The following is a 15,736-nucleotide window of genomic DNA, read 5'->3' on the forward strand; positions in this document are numbered from 1 at the left end:
ATTTCTTATTCTGTACCGGAGAGAGAAAATTGTGCACAATCTATTGGGAACACTTCAACATAAAATTTTGCACAATTTTTTGAGCACTCCTCTTTGTGCCATTTTACCTAACAACTTTGCTCCAATGTGACATAGTAAACTCTTCAATTTTAACTACACAACAAACTTTCAAATTCCAAGGCTGGTAAACCTGTCAACTAAGCCTGCATCAAGTTATGGACACAGCAAGTAGTGCTGCCACTTCATAGCTCCAGCGACTTAGTTTCAATCTTGAACTCTGGTGCTATCCGTGTGGTTGCATGGGTTTCCCTGGGTGGGTCCTCCCACACCCCAAACATGCATTCAATTTTATTCTTACTCAATAAAAATTGCTGGAGTAAATTACCACTAGTGTGGGTAAGTGGAGAGTTGATGGGCCTGAGAGAGAGAATAGGTTGCAGGGAAATAATTGGGAAAATAGGTTACAGACAAAATAACTGGATGGACTGAATTGCAAATGATAAATCTGGTATGGGTGCAATTCTCATGTACATGAGAAATCAGCTGCTGGGATTTATTTTAGTTTTAATTATGTAAGCTTTAACAGTTCCTCTTTACGTGTCTTGAGCATTAACAAATGTTTGTGAATATTCATCATAAACTTCATTTCCTCCGTCACCAGTGCACAGTGCCTGCAGTGTGTACCATCCACAAGATGCATTGCAGTTATTTCCCTTGACTACTCTGGCAATACCACACACATAAGCGATCTCTACCCACCAAGGACTTTATGAGATGCAGCTACCTGCATGTTTCTTTCCAAGTCACACACCATCCCGATTTGGAAAAATATATCACTCTTCCTTCAGTTTTACTGGGTGTAAATCTTAGACTTCCCTACCCATCAGCAATGTGGCAGTACCTTCAGCAGAAGGACTACATCTGTTCAAAGTTGTGGCAATTGGGATGAGCAACAAATGCAATCAGTGGTACTCATATTCAAAAAAGAAAAAAAATCTAAGAGTGCTGCACTCCTTTTGGAATCCTTCCTAAAATAATGGATGGCTCAAATTACACCTATACTAGATAAAACGCCTGTGGTGCCCAAACAACAGGTGTTACAGAACTGAAATTCATTTTCATAATATTTTTAGGAGATTGTGACACATAAGGCTTTTAATCCATTAAAATTAGTGAACGGAAGTTCCACATACTGTGATACCTTTGCATTTGACAGATATTCCTTCTAAAGCTCCTAAAACAGGAGCATGAATTTGTGAAATCTAATCTTGTAAAACATTTAAGATTTTCATTTATTGCTGGACTATATAGACTGCGTACCATTTGTTAATAGAAATTCCTACCTGATAATGGTATGTTGGCTGTTGGTAAATTGGCTGAGCTTGATGAGCCACCATTACTGGTGAGCTAGAAATAGAGCGAGGCTGATGGAGTAGAACAGTAAACAGTTTCATAAGAGATGACACAAACAACATTACATGCTTGGAAGATTTCATATTATCAGAATCCCTCCAAAGTAAGGATAGCTTTTCCTTCCCATATCTAAGCAAATTATAGAATTGTGGAACATTACCCCCATATCTAAGCAAATTATGGAATTGTGGAACATTACAGGATAGAAATAGATTATTCACCCAATTCAATTGAGCCCATGAAGCATATGTCACATGTTTGTACTCATCCCCAAAATTCTGGGTATTTTTCTTCACAGTTGTCTGTACACAATTCCTTCCAAAAATAATTTAAGCACACCACTTTATTCTAGCCACCATAACTCTCCCCTGATATCTCCCAGTTAATTGTCTAAGATTATTTTAATTTTGTATCTTCTCATGGTTTACTCACTGATCTGTGTTACCAAATTATTACCATTAATATCTATCAAACATAGTATAATGCAAAGATGCATCCCTGCCATTTTGATCAGTAGTAAATATTGCTATTTATCTAATTCCAGAGCCCTCCTCATTTATGTTTAATTACATTAAGTCCTCGTTCTTTATGAGAGACAGGATCAAAACAAGTTGAAATATACAAGCACACCCATCCCATACTCTGAGCTGACCTTGCAAGTACAAGTACGTGCTCGTCCTCTTTTGATGCCTCCAAAACAAATCTGAAGTAGCACCAAGGGCGGATAGTAAGTTTGTAGTTAACAAGAATATAGTGTAGCTGATCTCCTGAAGCTTTGTTCATAGGATATCAAGACAGTGTCATTATCAGGAGTTAATGGATAATTGAAGCAGACCAGCTATGCATTATTAATTTCCCCATTTTCAAGTATTATACTATCATTTGACATTACACAATTGCTTTAGTTGCTTTCCATGTAGGTTTCAAAATAATATATCTGAATGTGTGCTCTGTTTAAACAGTTATTGTTTGACTGTTTATTATACTTATATTCAGCATGCATTTCAACATCCACATTTATAATGGAAACCATTTAAATTAACATCACTGTCTGCATCTGGACAATCTGGCCATTAGGTGGCTTTTTCCTCATACATTGCTCAAAATAGTTTGAAAATCTGAAAGTGTGATATTTTTCATGCAGTAAAACAGCCTTTGTCTGAGTTCTCAGTAGGTGATATTTTGATTGTTTATATAAAGTAAAAATCGGAAACCTGGAACTCCAAACTGAGTGGTTGTACATTACTCCAAAAATTCAAACAGGTATTTCCCACCATTGGTTATGCTTCATTGCTGATGCAATTTCAACATGAGACATGCATTAGATCTTGCAGGTAATAGTGTGGGAAGAGGTATAGTTGAGGTAACTGTGGGAGTCAGTGGGTTTGTAGAAGATGTCAGTGGATAATCTGTCTCCTGCGATGGAGACAGAGAGATCAAGAAAGGGGAGAAAGGTGTCAGAGATGGACCAAGTGAATTTGAGGGCAGGGTGGAAATTGATGAATTGATGAGCTCCAGAGCAAGCGACAGGAAGTGGCACCAATGCAGGTGTCAATGTAGCGGAGAAAGAGTTGGGGAGCGTTGCCAGTGTAGGTTTGGAACAAGGGCCAGGGAATTGAAAGTTGTTGAAGTGGAGAGCATGCAAAGTGTCACGGATATAGGTGGGAAGGGACAGATGGAGTCAAGATATGAGGATAGAAGTTCAGTAGGGGAGTAGCAGGCAGAAACAATGGACCTACCGGGCAGTTTGGTTTGTGAATCTTGAGTAGGAGGTAGAAACAGGTGGTGCAGATTTGGGGAACAATGAGGTTGGAGACTGTGGAGGGGAGATCTCCAGAGGTGATGAGGTCAGTGATGGTCTGGGAGACAGTGCCTGTTGATTCTTCATGGGGTCCTGGTTCAGGGGTAAGTAAGAGATGGCCGAGAGCTGCTGCCTGGCCTCTGCAAAATAGAGGTCAGTCCACCAGACAATGATAGCACTGCCCTTTAAATCTCCCAGCTGCAGGCCATCAGATTCCTTGCCCCTTGATAGAATATGAGGATTGTTGTAAATATTATTTGGAACTAGCTCATCAGATATCTTTGGGATATTTGTGGTGTCCTCCACCATGAAGACCGATGCAAAGTATTGGTATAATTTATCTGTCATTTCCTGGTTTCCTGTTACTAATTCCCTCGTCTCACCTCCAGGTGTCTCAGACTAGCTACCCTCCTTTTTATATATACAATAGAAGCCCTCGCTGTTTGTTTTGATATTACTTGCCAGTTTTTTCTCTTAACTGATGTTCACCTTCATTAACTTTTTAATCTCCTGCTGCTGGCTCCTGTAAAATTGAAAGTTACATATTCAAATGTACATTTACTCACAGGCCAAGGCTGTGGAACTGAAGCAATTTCTGGGCTGTGGAAATAAGCCACTCCATTGTGGTATGTATATGGGTATCCTGTTGAAGTGGTTAAGTACATTGTCCCAGCTGCTGGCATTAAGCTCGTTCCTGTTCAACAGGCAGAAATGTGATTCAGTTAAAAATATTGTGCACTTACTGAAAAAAATGCATAAAGGTTAGTATGTATTCATCTACAGAAAATTAAGCAACGGTTAATATATCAGCTGAAAGAGAACAAAAGATTTACCCAAATGCTCAAAGACATCCTATTGAGATGATAGCAGTATCAATATAATTCTGCATTCATGGGAGTGGAAGAATTGCAAGAGAAATTATTTTGTTTGAGTACTCTGGTGAACTGATGTTATGGCACGAAAGACACTTATTGAGATTCTTCTTACTCAGGCATTAAACCCTTTACAATTACATTTTGACTGGAAAGAAGCTGAAGAAACAAAGCAACAATGTATAAAGCAAAACTTCTAGAAAATGGAAATATGAAGCAAGAACAGAATAGCAGCAGAAACTCTCAAAGCATTTGCTATTAAGTTATGTAAAAACAACCAATTTACAGAGTAAAAGGAATACATAAATTGCAGCTATTTGTGATATTCTGCTATCAGGTTTGGCAAAACTGAAAAAAATCCCTATTCACTATGAATCTCCCCATATCATTACTGATTATCTGTAGCTATTCAGGCAATGAGCTGATTTATAGTCTCAACATGAAATTTAACTATAAATACAAAAGGCTAACAATGAAGCTGTGGGATTTCATCCAAGGCAGTGCACTGTTCCCATAGATTTTATGAGAACTTTGCCACTGAGCTTTTTGGTTTGAATGCTTTTCATTACTGCTGCCATGAAATACAATCTACAGTATTCTTTCTCTGAATTATCAACTATATTAAATACATACGTGGTATCCCTACTTGCTGTTTTCTTATTGCAGGACCAATATTCAGTTTTTTATCCTTATAATTCAACTTTTCTGCCTGAAAAGATAAATGTACAAAATATAACTTACTGTCAAATTTAAAAAATAGCAGCCATATAAAGAATTATAGAACATAATTTAACAAGAATTTGGGAAGTAAAGCATATTATTACCCAGCTACAAATTTTTGAGCGTAACCTATAAAATGCTAAGTAGTATCCTTCAAATTTTTCTAAGATATTATATTCAGTCTAAATTACACTGACATATTACAATCATAATAATCTTTAGAGGAAAACAGTAAGTGTGGATGATTTGATTTGAAAAATGAAAACTGAAAAAGTTGTGGCAGACTTCAGCTTTTAATACTTCTTGAATCCTACAAAGATGTCATTATAAAATTCTAAAGATGATAAACAGGAACTTCCGTAAAATCAATTTCATTTCCAAAAAGAATTTGGGTTCAGGATAATCAGTATCAAAATCTTCTGAAAGAGGATGGAAAAGACAAGACAGTCCCCAATGAGCTCAGGTTGATTTGGGTTTCAGGCATGTCAGTTCTAAGGCTAATACATGAAACACTATTCACCCCTCTGACACGTCAAGAAAAATGCCTGATTTTAGTTGAAATTAAGCAATGTTGAATACTTACCTGAAATTAACACTGCTGGGAACAGATCTCATCCATAGGTATACTTTATTTGGGAAGGCATTAGAAACACTAGTCTACAATGTTCTCTATGATCATTGTGAATTTTATTTGAGTGCTGACAGGAAAAATCCCAGTCTTAAATATACACTCAGCACTACAAGAAGCTAGAATGTAACCTAACCATCAAGCATGATGGGATGCTTGATCCAATTAAGAAATCCAACAGCCCAATCTGTGACAGATGATTCAGCAGTTCAGTCCTGACAGGTTCTAACATATCAGTCAATAAAATAAACAGTAATTCTTAATTAAGAACCAGGATCACAGGTAAGGATGGGGGACAATAGGTGGATGGGTCAAAAGCAGCTGAATGGGCTAAAAACAGCTGAATGCGTTGTGAAAGTACTTGGCAGGCTATGTAGGTATCAATTGGGCTGTGGATAGGTGGACGGGCTGGTAGCATAGCCACAATAAATGTGAAAATGAAGGTTTCTGTGCCTTTGAGACTTCAAGATGACAAAGGTGGCCCTTTGTCTCAGACCTTTATACAGGACAATGGGAAGGGCCAAACAGTTGAGGAATCCACTTGTGGAATTATACCAGTATTTGATCAATTCTCAATCACTGCCTTTGTTTCTAACAATATAAGACCCTGCATTCTAGCACTCAAGGAGATTCTCATTGGAGCTCTCTCCTTTCATACTGCTACAACTCTTACTTCTACTCCTCCATGCTCCGAGTGGCATCCTTTATCGAAAACGAACGACAATACCCTTCAAGCAATTAACACTAAACTGCTTCTTTCAATAACACCTAAGAATAGAACTACTCGATGCCTTATGTTTGAATGTAACTCAAATGGCTCAGAAAAAGAGTTTGGGAGCAAAGAAAAACATACAGAGCATGGTACGTTTAAAAAAAATGTTCAGATCTCATGAGGTTCACCTGATCTTCCAAGTTTTATTAAAACAAGGGCATCTTTCTTCATTATGATACAATCTGTGACACAACATAACAGAGTAATTGACTCAAAAACCATGAAATTTAACAAAAGGTTCCAAGCTATTTTGGCCAGAAAAAGGACAGAAGTAGTATTGGAACCTTCACTGTGGCATTTGAGATGCATCTAAACTAGTAAAGAACAATACTGCAATAGATAATTTAACATTCTCCATATATATTCGAACTTAAAACTCTATGGAATTGGCACAAATTCCAGTGAAGGAAAACGTTGTCATGTGGCGACCCATCTTCGACGCAAGCAAACTGGCTCCGAAGTCGGCGTGCACATTGGCGGACAGGCCAGCCACAAAATGGCGCTGGGCCGCCTTCTTCAACAGCAAGGGGAGAAAGCCCGCACACGGGAAGAGGTCTGGTTGGCGCACCTCTGACGTCATCGCTGCATGTCGAGCACGGGAACTTAACTACTTAAAAGCCAGCACGGCAAGATTCGAATAAATCAGTCTCGAGTTCAACCCACCGACTACGTGTCATTATTCCTAGCTCAGTGTGTAGCCCATCGCTACATTGGTGACCATGACGGTCCAAACAGGATTTGGACCGAAGATGATTGACTCTTCATCCGTTCATGCAGTTTTGCTGAAACTGCCACCCTTCTGGACACTGTGGTTTGACCAAGCAGAGGCCCAGTTCCAGATTTGGCAGATATCTTCTGATTCCACGTGTTACTATTACGTGGTGAGCTCCCTTCACCAGGAGACAGCCGCCCAGGTTGAGGATTTCATACAGTTGCCCCCGGAGGAAGGCAAGTATGCAGCATTCAAAGCGCTGCTCAGACAGACCTTCGGCCTCTCACGATGGGAGCGCAGTGCCCGCTTGCTGCACCTGGACAGTTTGGGGAACCGGCCGCCATCAGCATTAATGAACGAGATGCTGGCCCCGGCTGACGGACACAAGCCTTGCCTCATGTTCAAGCAGGCGTTCCTAGAGCAACTGCCCGAGGACATACATCTGCTACTGGCCAACGCAGATTTCAGCGACCACCGGAAGGTAGTGGCCCGGGCAGACGTGCTGTGGAAGGCCAAGAAGGAAAGCAGGGTGTCCGTTGGCCAGATTACCAAGCCACGTGCCCAATGCCAGGACAGACCAGGCCCGGCAACGGAGCGCACACAACCCAGAGGCAGGATTGAGGAGGCCACTGTACAGTGGTGTTTCTACCACCAGTGGTGGGGTGCAGAAGCCCACCAGCGTCGCCCACCCTGCGAGTTCTCAGGAAACGCCAAGGCCAGCTGCCACTAATGGCTACGGCGGCTGGCCACCAGGACAGCCTCTTGTACGTCTGGGACAAACAGTCGGGACGCCGCTTCTTGGTCGACACTGGAGCGGAAATCAGCATCTTACCCCTGACGGGGTACGACACCCGCAACAGGGAGCCAGGACCCACGCTGAGGGGTGCAAACAGCAGCACGATATGCACCTACAGCACCCGCACAGTACAGCTGCAGTTCGGCGCCAGCTGGTTCACGTGGGACTTCACACTGGCCACCGTGGCCCAACCACTCCTTGCGAGATCACAGCCTACTGGTCGACTTGCACGGGAGAAGGCTGGTCCATGCCAGGGCTTTCCAGATGTTCTCTTTGGGCGAAGCCAAGTTGCCGGCCCCACACCTGGACTCTGTCATGCTGTCAGACAACGAATTCACCAGAATCCTGGTGGACCTCCCATCGGTTCTGGCACTGCAGTTCACGGCAGCCATACCCAGACACGGAGTACAGCACCACATTCCGACCAAGGGACCACCCCTCCACGCCCACACACGACAGCTTCCCCCGGACAAGCTCCACCTGGCGAAGGAGGAGTTCAAGAGGATGGAGGAATTGGGGATCGTACGGAGGTCAGACAGCCCATGGGCTTCCCCCCTGGACATGGTGCCCAAAGCAGCCGGGGGCTGGAGACCATGCGGCGACTACCATTGACTGAAAGAGGCTTCAACCCCAGACCGCTACCCTGTGCCGCACATACATGACTTTGCAGCAAACCTGCAAGGGGCGTCTTTTCCAAGGTGGACCTCGTCCGTGGATACCATCAAATCCTGGTACTCCCTGAAGACATCCCCAAGACAACGCTCATTATCCCATTCGGCCTGTTCAAGTTCCTCCGAATGCTGTTTGGCCTGAAGAATGCCGCACAGACATTCCAGCAGCTAATGGATGCGGTGGGACGTGACCTGGACTTTGCGTTCATCTATTTGGACAACATCCTCATAACCAGCAGAAATCGTCAGGAGCATCTGTCTCACCTCCACCAGCTCTACTCCTGCCTGAGTGATTTTGGCCTCACGATCAACCCGGCCAAATGCCAGTTCAGACTCGACACCATCGACTTCCTGAGCCACAGGATTACCAAAGACGGGGCAACGCCACTGCCCGCCAAGGTAGACGTGATCCGCCACTTCGCCTGGCCCAACACAGTCAAAGGCTCGCAGGAGTTCGTGGGTATGGTCAACTTCTACTGCCGTTTCCTCCCCTCAGCAGCCCGTGTCATGCGCCCTTTGTTCACCCTGATGTCGGGTAAAGGCAAGGACATTACTTGGGACGAAGAGGCCGTGGCCGCTTTCGTCAAAGCCAAGGAAGCCTTGGCAGACGCCGCGATGCTGGTGCACCCCAGAATGGACGTTCCAATTGCCCTCACAGTGGACGCATCCAACACGGCAGTCGGTGGGGTGCTGGAGCAACTTATTGAGGGGTGCTGGCAACCCCTGGCGTTCTTCAGCAGGCACCTGCAGCAACCCGAACTCAAGTACAGTGTTTTTGACCGGGAGCTGTTAGCAATATATCTGGCCATCCGACATTTCAGGTATTCCTTAGAGGGCAGGCTGTTCACCGCGTTCACGGACCACAAACCATTGACCTTCACATTCACGAAGGTGTCCGAGCCCTGGTCGGCCCGCCAGCAGCGACATCTGTCCTACATCTCCGAGTACACGACGGACATCCAGCATGTCTCGGGAAAGGACAACGTCGTGGCGAACGCACTCTCGAGACCAGCTTTCCAGGCCCTGTCCCAGGGGATGGACTATGCAGCGCTAGCGGAGGCGCAGCAGGCAGACGACGAGTTGCCCAGCTACAGGACCGCAGTCTCAGGTTTGCAGCTGCAGGACTTCCTAGTAGGCCCAGGTGGGAGGACCCTCCTGTGTGACGTGGCTACCAGCCAACCTCTCCCCATTGTCCCGGCAGCAGCGAGTTTTCAACTACATACATGGTTTGGCATACCCATCCATCAGGACAACCGTCCGGATGGTCTCCAGCAGGTTCGTGTGGCACGGCCTTTGCAGACAGGTCAGTGAATGGGCCAAAACGTGCTTGCAGTGTCAAGCAGCCAAGGTGCAGCAGCACACCAAAGCCCCGCCGCAGCAGTTCGAACCCACGCACCGGAGGTTCAACCACATTCATGTGGATATCGTGGGACTCCTGCCAGTGTCGAGAGGAGTACGGTACCTCCCAACTATGGTAGACTGGTTCACGAGATGGCCAGAGGTGGCCCCACTCACTGACACCTCCGCCGATTCCTGCGCCCAAGCTCTGATTGCAACTTGGGTAGCACGCTTCGGGGTACTGGCCCACATTACCTCCGACAGAGGCGCCCAGTTCACCTCCAGCCTGTGGTCAGCACGGTTACACCACACTACTGCCTGCCACCCACAGTTGAACAGACCAGTGGAACAATTCCACCGTCACTTGAAATCCGCTTTCATGGCCCACCTGAAAGGGCCTAACTGGGTGGATGAGCTCCCTTGGGTCCTGCTCAGAATCCGCACAGCACCCAAAGAGGACCTGCACACCTCGTTGGCCGAGCTGGTGTATGGCGCACTCCTGGTTGTCCCAGGAGAGTTCCTACCAGCCCCAAGGAGAAGAACCCGCGGCAGCCCTAGACAGACTACGCGAGAGGCTCGGCAACCTGGCCCCCCTACTGACTTCATGGCATGGACAAATCCCCACCTGCATACCCAAAGACCTGCAGAACTGTAAGTTTGTATTTGTACGGAGGGGTGCACACCAGACACCGCTACAACGGCTGTACGAGGGGCCGTTCAAGGTGCTCAGGAACAAACGGGGCCACGTACATTCCAGACATTGGGGGGAAAGAGGAGGTTTTCACGGTGGACCAGCTCAAACTGGCCCATGTGGACTTGGCGCAGCCGGTCAAGGTTCAGGCTCCGCAGCACAGAGGCAGACCACCCAAACAGCGACTGATCCAGGTTGTGGACTTTGGGGGTTTATCGCCGGTTCTGGGGGGCGGGGGTGTTATGTGGTGACCCACCTTTGACGCAAGCGAACCGGCTCCGAAGTCAACTCACGCTTCGGCAGACAGGCCAGCCACAAAATGGCGCTGGGCCTTCTTCTTCAACAGCGAGGGGAGAAAGCCCGCGCGCGGGAAGAGGTTCAGTTGGCACACCTCTGACGTCATCACCACGCATCGAGCGCGGGAACTTAACTGCTTAAAAGCCAGCACGGCAAGATTCGAATAATCCAGTCTTGAGTTCAACCCACCGACTACGTGTTGTTATTCCTAGCTCAGTGCGTAGCCCATCGTTACAGTCATCTAATTAAGTACTAACTTCTAAATATTACTCTTGCACATGTTCTCTTGATTTATTGGCAAAATCAAATAGCTAACTTCCACACACTGTCACCAAACACAATATAACTAAACTGTGCTTTCTGGGATAGTACCTATCAAGGGTAGGAATAGAATAAGAAAACACTATTCACAATGTCCATTTACTAACCAGTTACACAATGTTTGGTAAATTGATTTATTATTGTTACATGTACTGAGGTGCAGTGAAGTACCTTTGTTCTGCATGCCATCCATACAGATCATTTCATTACAACAGTGCATTGAGGTAGTACAAGGGAAAGCAAAAGCAGAATAGTTACAAAGAGCAGTACAGGCAGACATTAAGGAGCAAGGCCATCTTAGAGTCATAGAATTTAGATTTAAAACAATAGAACGATTTTAATAGAAGTAATGAATAGATCTGCAGAGAGCAGCTTGCAATAAGTTGCCATGCTCCAGCACCATTGATCAAGAAAGCACAGAGCTAGAAATCCATCTCCTATCCATAGCACATATTAATTTCCTCCTTGCTATGCACTTGATTGAAAATTGATTAGTATCAACAGGCCTATAACTGAATTAGATTGGCAGGAACAAATGGGTAATGTCGACACAATTGTATATTGACCCAGTTTTGCTGAACTACCAATCATTGTCCACAAAGTAGCTCCAGCCAGTGATGGTGAACATGAATACATAGCCCTTATCTCCCCCTGCTCAAGCATTTTTCCTTCCCTTTTTTGACATTTATTTTGAGGATCTGGGCATTGCATGTCTCCTTCTTGAACTGCTGCAATCCTCTGGTGAAGGTACATCCACAATGCTGTTTGGGAGAATGTTCTGGAAGTTAAACTGAATGGCAATGAAGGACTTCTGATATATTTTCAAGTCAAAATGGTGTATGACATGAATGGTAATGTGCAGATGGTGGTGCTCCCATGCACCTGCCACTCCTGTCCTTCTTTATGGTGGAGGCTGTGGAGTTGGGAGGTGCTGAAAGAGTAGCCTGCTGAGTAACTGCAGTGCATTTTGCAGATGGTACACACTGCAGTCACTTTGTTCTGGTGGATGGAATGAATGTTCAAGATGGTTGGTGGGATGCTAATCAAGTGGGCTGCTTTTTTCCTGGATAGTGTCAAGCTTCTTTTGAGAGTTATCAACACTGTACTCATCCAGGAAATGGAGAATATTCTACTACACTCCTGACTTGTGCCTTGTAGAGAATGGAAAGGCTTTGGAGTGTTCGGAGGTGAGTCACTTGCTGCAGGATACTCAGTGTCTAGCCCGATCCTGTAGCTATGATATTAATGTGGCTGGTCAATGGTTACTCTAAGGATAAGGTGCGACTCTGCAATGATAATGCCATTAAATTTCAAAAGCGGGTACATAGGACACGTTGCAGAAATACCAAACACAGACTTAAGGAAAATAAATGCCTGATCTGTAAATGTGTGGCGGGCCAATGAAAATTTAGCTTGAAGACCTATTGCTGCAAAATTCAACGAGGCTTGAGGCCAGGAATTCTGTATACTTTGCCCATGCCATGAGAGTCTGGATGACATTTTGAAGTCTCACAAGCAGTGTGAAGAAAAATTTCTGAAGTGGCATCCAAATGCGTGTTAAGGCCATCAATGGCCTGGTGCACATCCAAGCTCCTCTGTGCATTAGCTCCAGGGAAATTAGGAGGGAAAGTGAGATCTATACAGCTCAAAATAAATCCCTTATTTTCCTTAGTGTTTTATCTTTCATTGAAAGAAAATTATGTACTGTACAAAAACACACTATTTTACAGTCCAATTTTTGGTATTACCCTGTTCCTGAGCTCAAAGATGCAGTTACTATTGCTAATTTCTTCGCAACTTTATAATTTCTAATAGGTATCAGAAGATCAGAATAAGATACTGAATATGAAATAATTGGTAAATTACATGCATTTTCTGAGTATGACAGTATCTGAAAAGCAAGGATGTAAAGATCCCATTTTAAACTTTTCTCTCATTTTCTGCCCATTTGTACATTTCGGCAGGATTTTTAATGGAAAAAAAAGGTAGGAGTAATGGCAAGCATTGGTAAAGAGAGTCTTATTTCCAGGTTATGAGTATTTTGCAGTATTAAATCTTGAAAAAAATCAGAAATTATGGTAATGATTGCATATTATTATATGTCATAGTGGCTGATCCATTTCAAAACCAGCATTTACAAACTGCTGGTTGATGGGTCAAAATAATTAAATCCTGGTAAAACCAACCTAGAAGCTACTAATGTATTTCCTACAATACAATCTGCTCGCTCAATGTCGGTAAAACTAAAGAGCTGAAGAGTTGATTTCAGAAAGGGGAAGGAGGGCAAACATGCACCAATCTACATTGGGGGATTGACAGTAGAGAGAGTCAGCAGCTTTAAATTCCTGGGTGCTAACATATTGGATGACCTGTCCTGGGCCCAGTACATAGATTCAATCATAAGGAAAATGCACCAGCATCTTTAGTTTCTTAGGAGGTTCAGCTTGTCACCGATCACTCTTAACAAACTTCTGCAGATGTACTGTTGAAAGCACCTTGATTGGCTGCATCATGGTCTGGTATGGCAATTCGAATGCACAGGAATGCAAGAAGCTGCAGACAGTAGTGCACTCAGCCCAATACATCATGGGCATCAGTAGTTATCTACAGGAGATGCTGCCTCTAGAAGGCAGCATCCATCATCAAAGGTCCACACCATTCAGGCCATGCCACCTTCTCACAGCTACCATTGGGCAGGAAGTACAGAAGCCTGAAGTCCCACATCACCAGGTTCAAGAACAACTACTTCCCTTCAACCATTCGGTTCTTGAACCAATCGGCACAACCCTAATCACTACAGTTTAGCAACACAATGACTACACTGATCACTTTGCACTAAAATGGACTATTTTTGGTTCTAATTGTGTTCTTGTATGTATTCTTTCTTGTAAGAATTGTGTATAATTTATGTTCAATTTATATTTTTCTTGTGAATGCTGCTTATATGATGCTATATGCCTGTGAAGCTGCTGCAAGTTAGTATGTCATTGGACCTGTACATACATTTGCATGTGCATATGACAATAAACTCCACTTTGACTTTGCTAAGAGTGATCAGAATGTAAACTCTTTAGCAAATGAAAAATCGGTTCTGTCATCATGGTCATCCAGTTGCAACATGCCAAATCATTCAAATTTTGATATATCAATCTCTTTCATTATCTCCATTTGGAAAATATTTTGCTCAATTTAAATCATATATACTTTAAGATTACAATTTTTTTTGTACAAGTACAGGCCCTTTCAACATGAACCTCCCTTCTGGGGTTCACGATGCTCATCCAGATACCTGAGGGAACTGGTAAGAACACACTTTAAATTACTGTTCTGAAAAACAGCATCCACATATACATTCAAAATACCCAGGTCATAGTTCATGGAAACTGATTGGCAATGCCAAGCAAAGCTGCCTTTTCTTTTGACATTCACACCATCTGAGCTTGTCACAGTAATCATGTCAGAAGCAAGGAATATCCTTAGATCCTCTGATAGTAGGGTCACTACCAATTGTGCTTCTCCCAGTGTGATTCATAGTTAACTGCAGGGCTCCTCCATTTTCATCAAGGTGACACAGATGTACAGTAGTGTTGTGAACTATCCATTATCTGCAGCACATTCTAAGACATTGTCTCTACATCTTGGACATGTTTGATTTCCTGTAAGCACACTTATAATTGCTGTACACTAAAGATCTGGTTTGGTTGTAGTTGAAGCCAATTATTTGACAGCAACAGCTACCTCATTTTTCAACCATGCTCTTCATGGATACTTGGGGAGGAAGAAGAAGGGATGATTTATCTACACTGATGCTTGCAAAGAGGTGAACTGGCAAGGTTGTTAACGGGAAATGAAACAGAAGCAAAGGGTCTGGACCTCTGCTGCTGCTTGTTGTCATGGCAACCTAAAACAGCACAAAAGGTTAGCATGAACAAAGTTCAGCTCAAAACAAGTTGTGACATTGAGCACATGCAATGTTTATGATACTGCATTTCAGGGAAAGTGACTGGAGAGAAATAATGCAAGGTGGGCCAACCTGCAGCTAGCACCTCCCTCCCACTTTATTTTTCACTGGTTACCTGCTGCCTCCCTGATATTTTTATATTTTCATCCATTTGTTTTGAGGGTTTGGGGTTCCTTTGTCAGTAGTTGGAAGCAGTTTTCTCCTTTCAGAAAGTACTTGTGAAACCATTCTGCTTACCATCATACAAAATGTAGCCCCTCTGTCAGTAAGCAAATGAATCAGTCTTTCACTGCTTTCCAACATGTTTAAGTGAATGAACAAAGGAAAATGATCGATCACTGTAAGGGAGGTAATAGAAAATGCTTCCAATTAGTCATAACTTAATCATGTATTTGGATGACCATCTTTTCTTACTTTGGCCAAAGTAGTATGTCACTGAATTTTGTCCAGCATGAAAGTTCTGGAGGCATCAGTAACTAAAAAAGCCAACTGTTTCCACTTTGTCTGTACAATGACCTTTGCATACCTTGTATCTTTTGAGCCATATGGGCAATAGTAAAATGGAGTTCAATTAGTTGGAAAGGGGGAAAAGCAGAGGGACTTCACTTCAAGTAAGAAACATTTGGCTATGTTCCAAATTTGGGCATAGGTCTTACCAAAGAAATCTTCAAGTTAACTTACATTGCCTGAAATTAACTTTGAATTCAAGTAAATCCAAATTCTTTATAAGTGGGTCAGCTAAT

At 43.5% G+C, this 15,736-nt stretch overlaps 1 protein-coding gene across 1 annotated transcript in view; it reads right to left on the bottom strand.

The window, feature by feature from the left end:
• The window catches only part of LOC127578442 (protein boule-like), a 51,293-nt gene that overhangs the window by 22,069 nt on the left and 13,488 nt on the right, over positions 1 to 15,736 (bottom strand). Inside the window, exons 5-7 of the mRNA XM_052030466.1 lie at positions 4,720 to 4,795; positions 3,781 to 3,908; positions 1,344 to 1,424 (exon numbers count right to left, since the gene is read on the bottom strand). Coding sequence (XP_051886426.1) covers positions 1,344 to 1,424; positions 3,781 to 3,908; positions 4,720 to 4,795 — 285 coding nt within the window. The remainder of the gene's footprint in view (positions 1 to 1,343; positions 1,425 to 3,780; positions 3,909 to 4,719; positions 4,796 to 15,736) is intronic.

Source organism: Pristis pectinata, chromosome 1 (genome assembly GCF_009764475.1).
Source record: "Pristis pectinata isolate sPriPec2 chromosome 1, sPriPec2.1.pri, whole genome shotgun sequence".
NCBI classification, from domain to species: Eukaryota; Metazoa; Chordata; class Chondrichthyes; order Rhinopristiformes; family Pristidae; genus Pristis; species Pristis pectinata.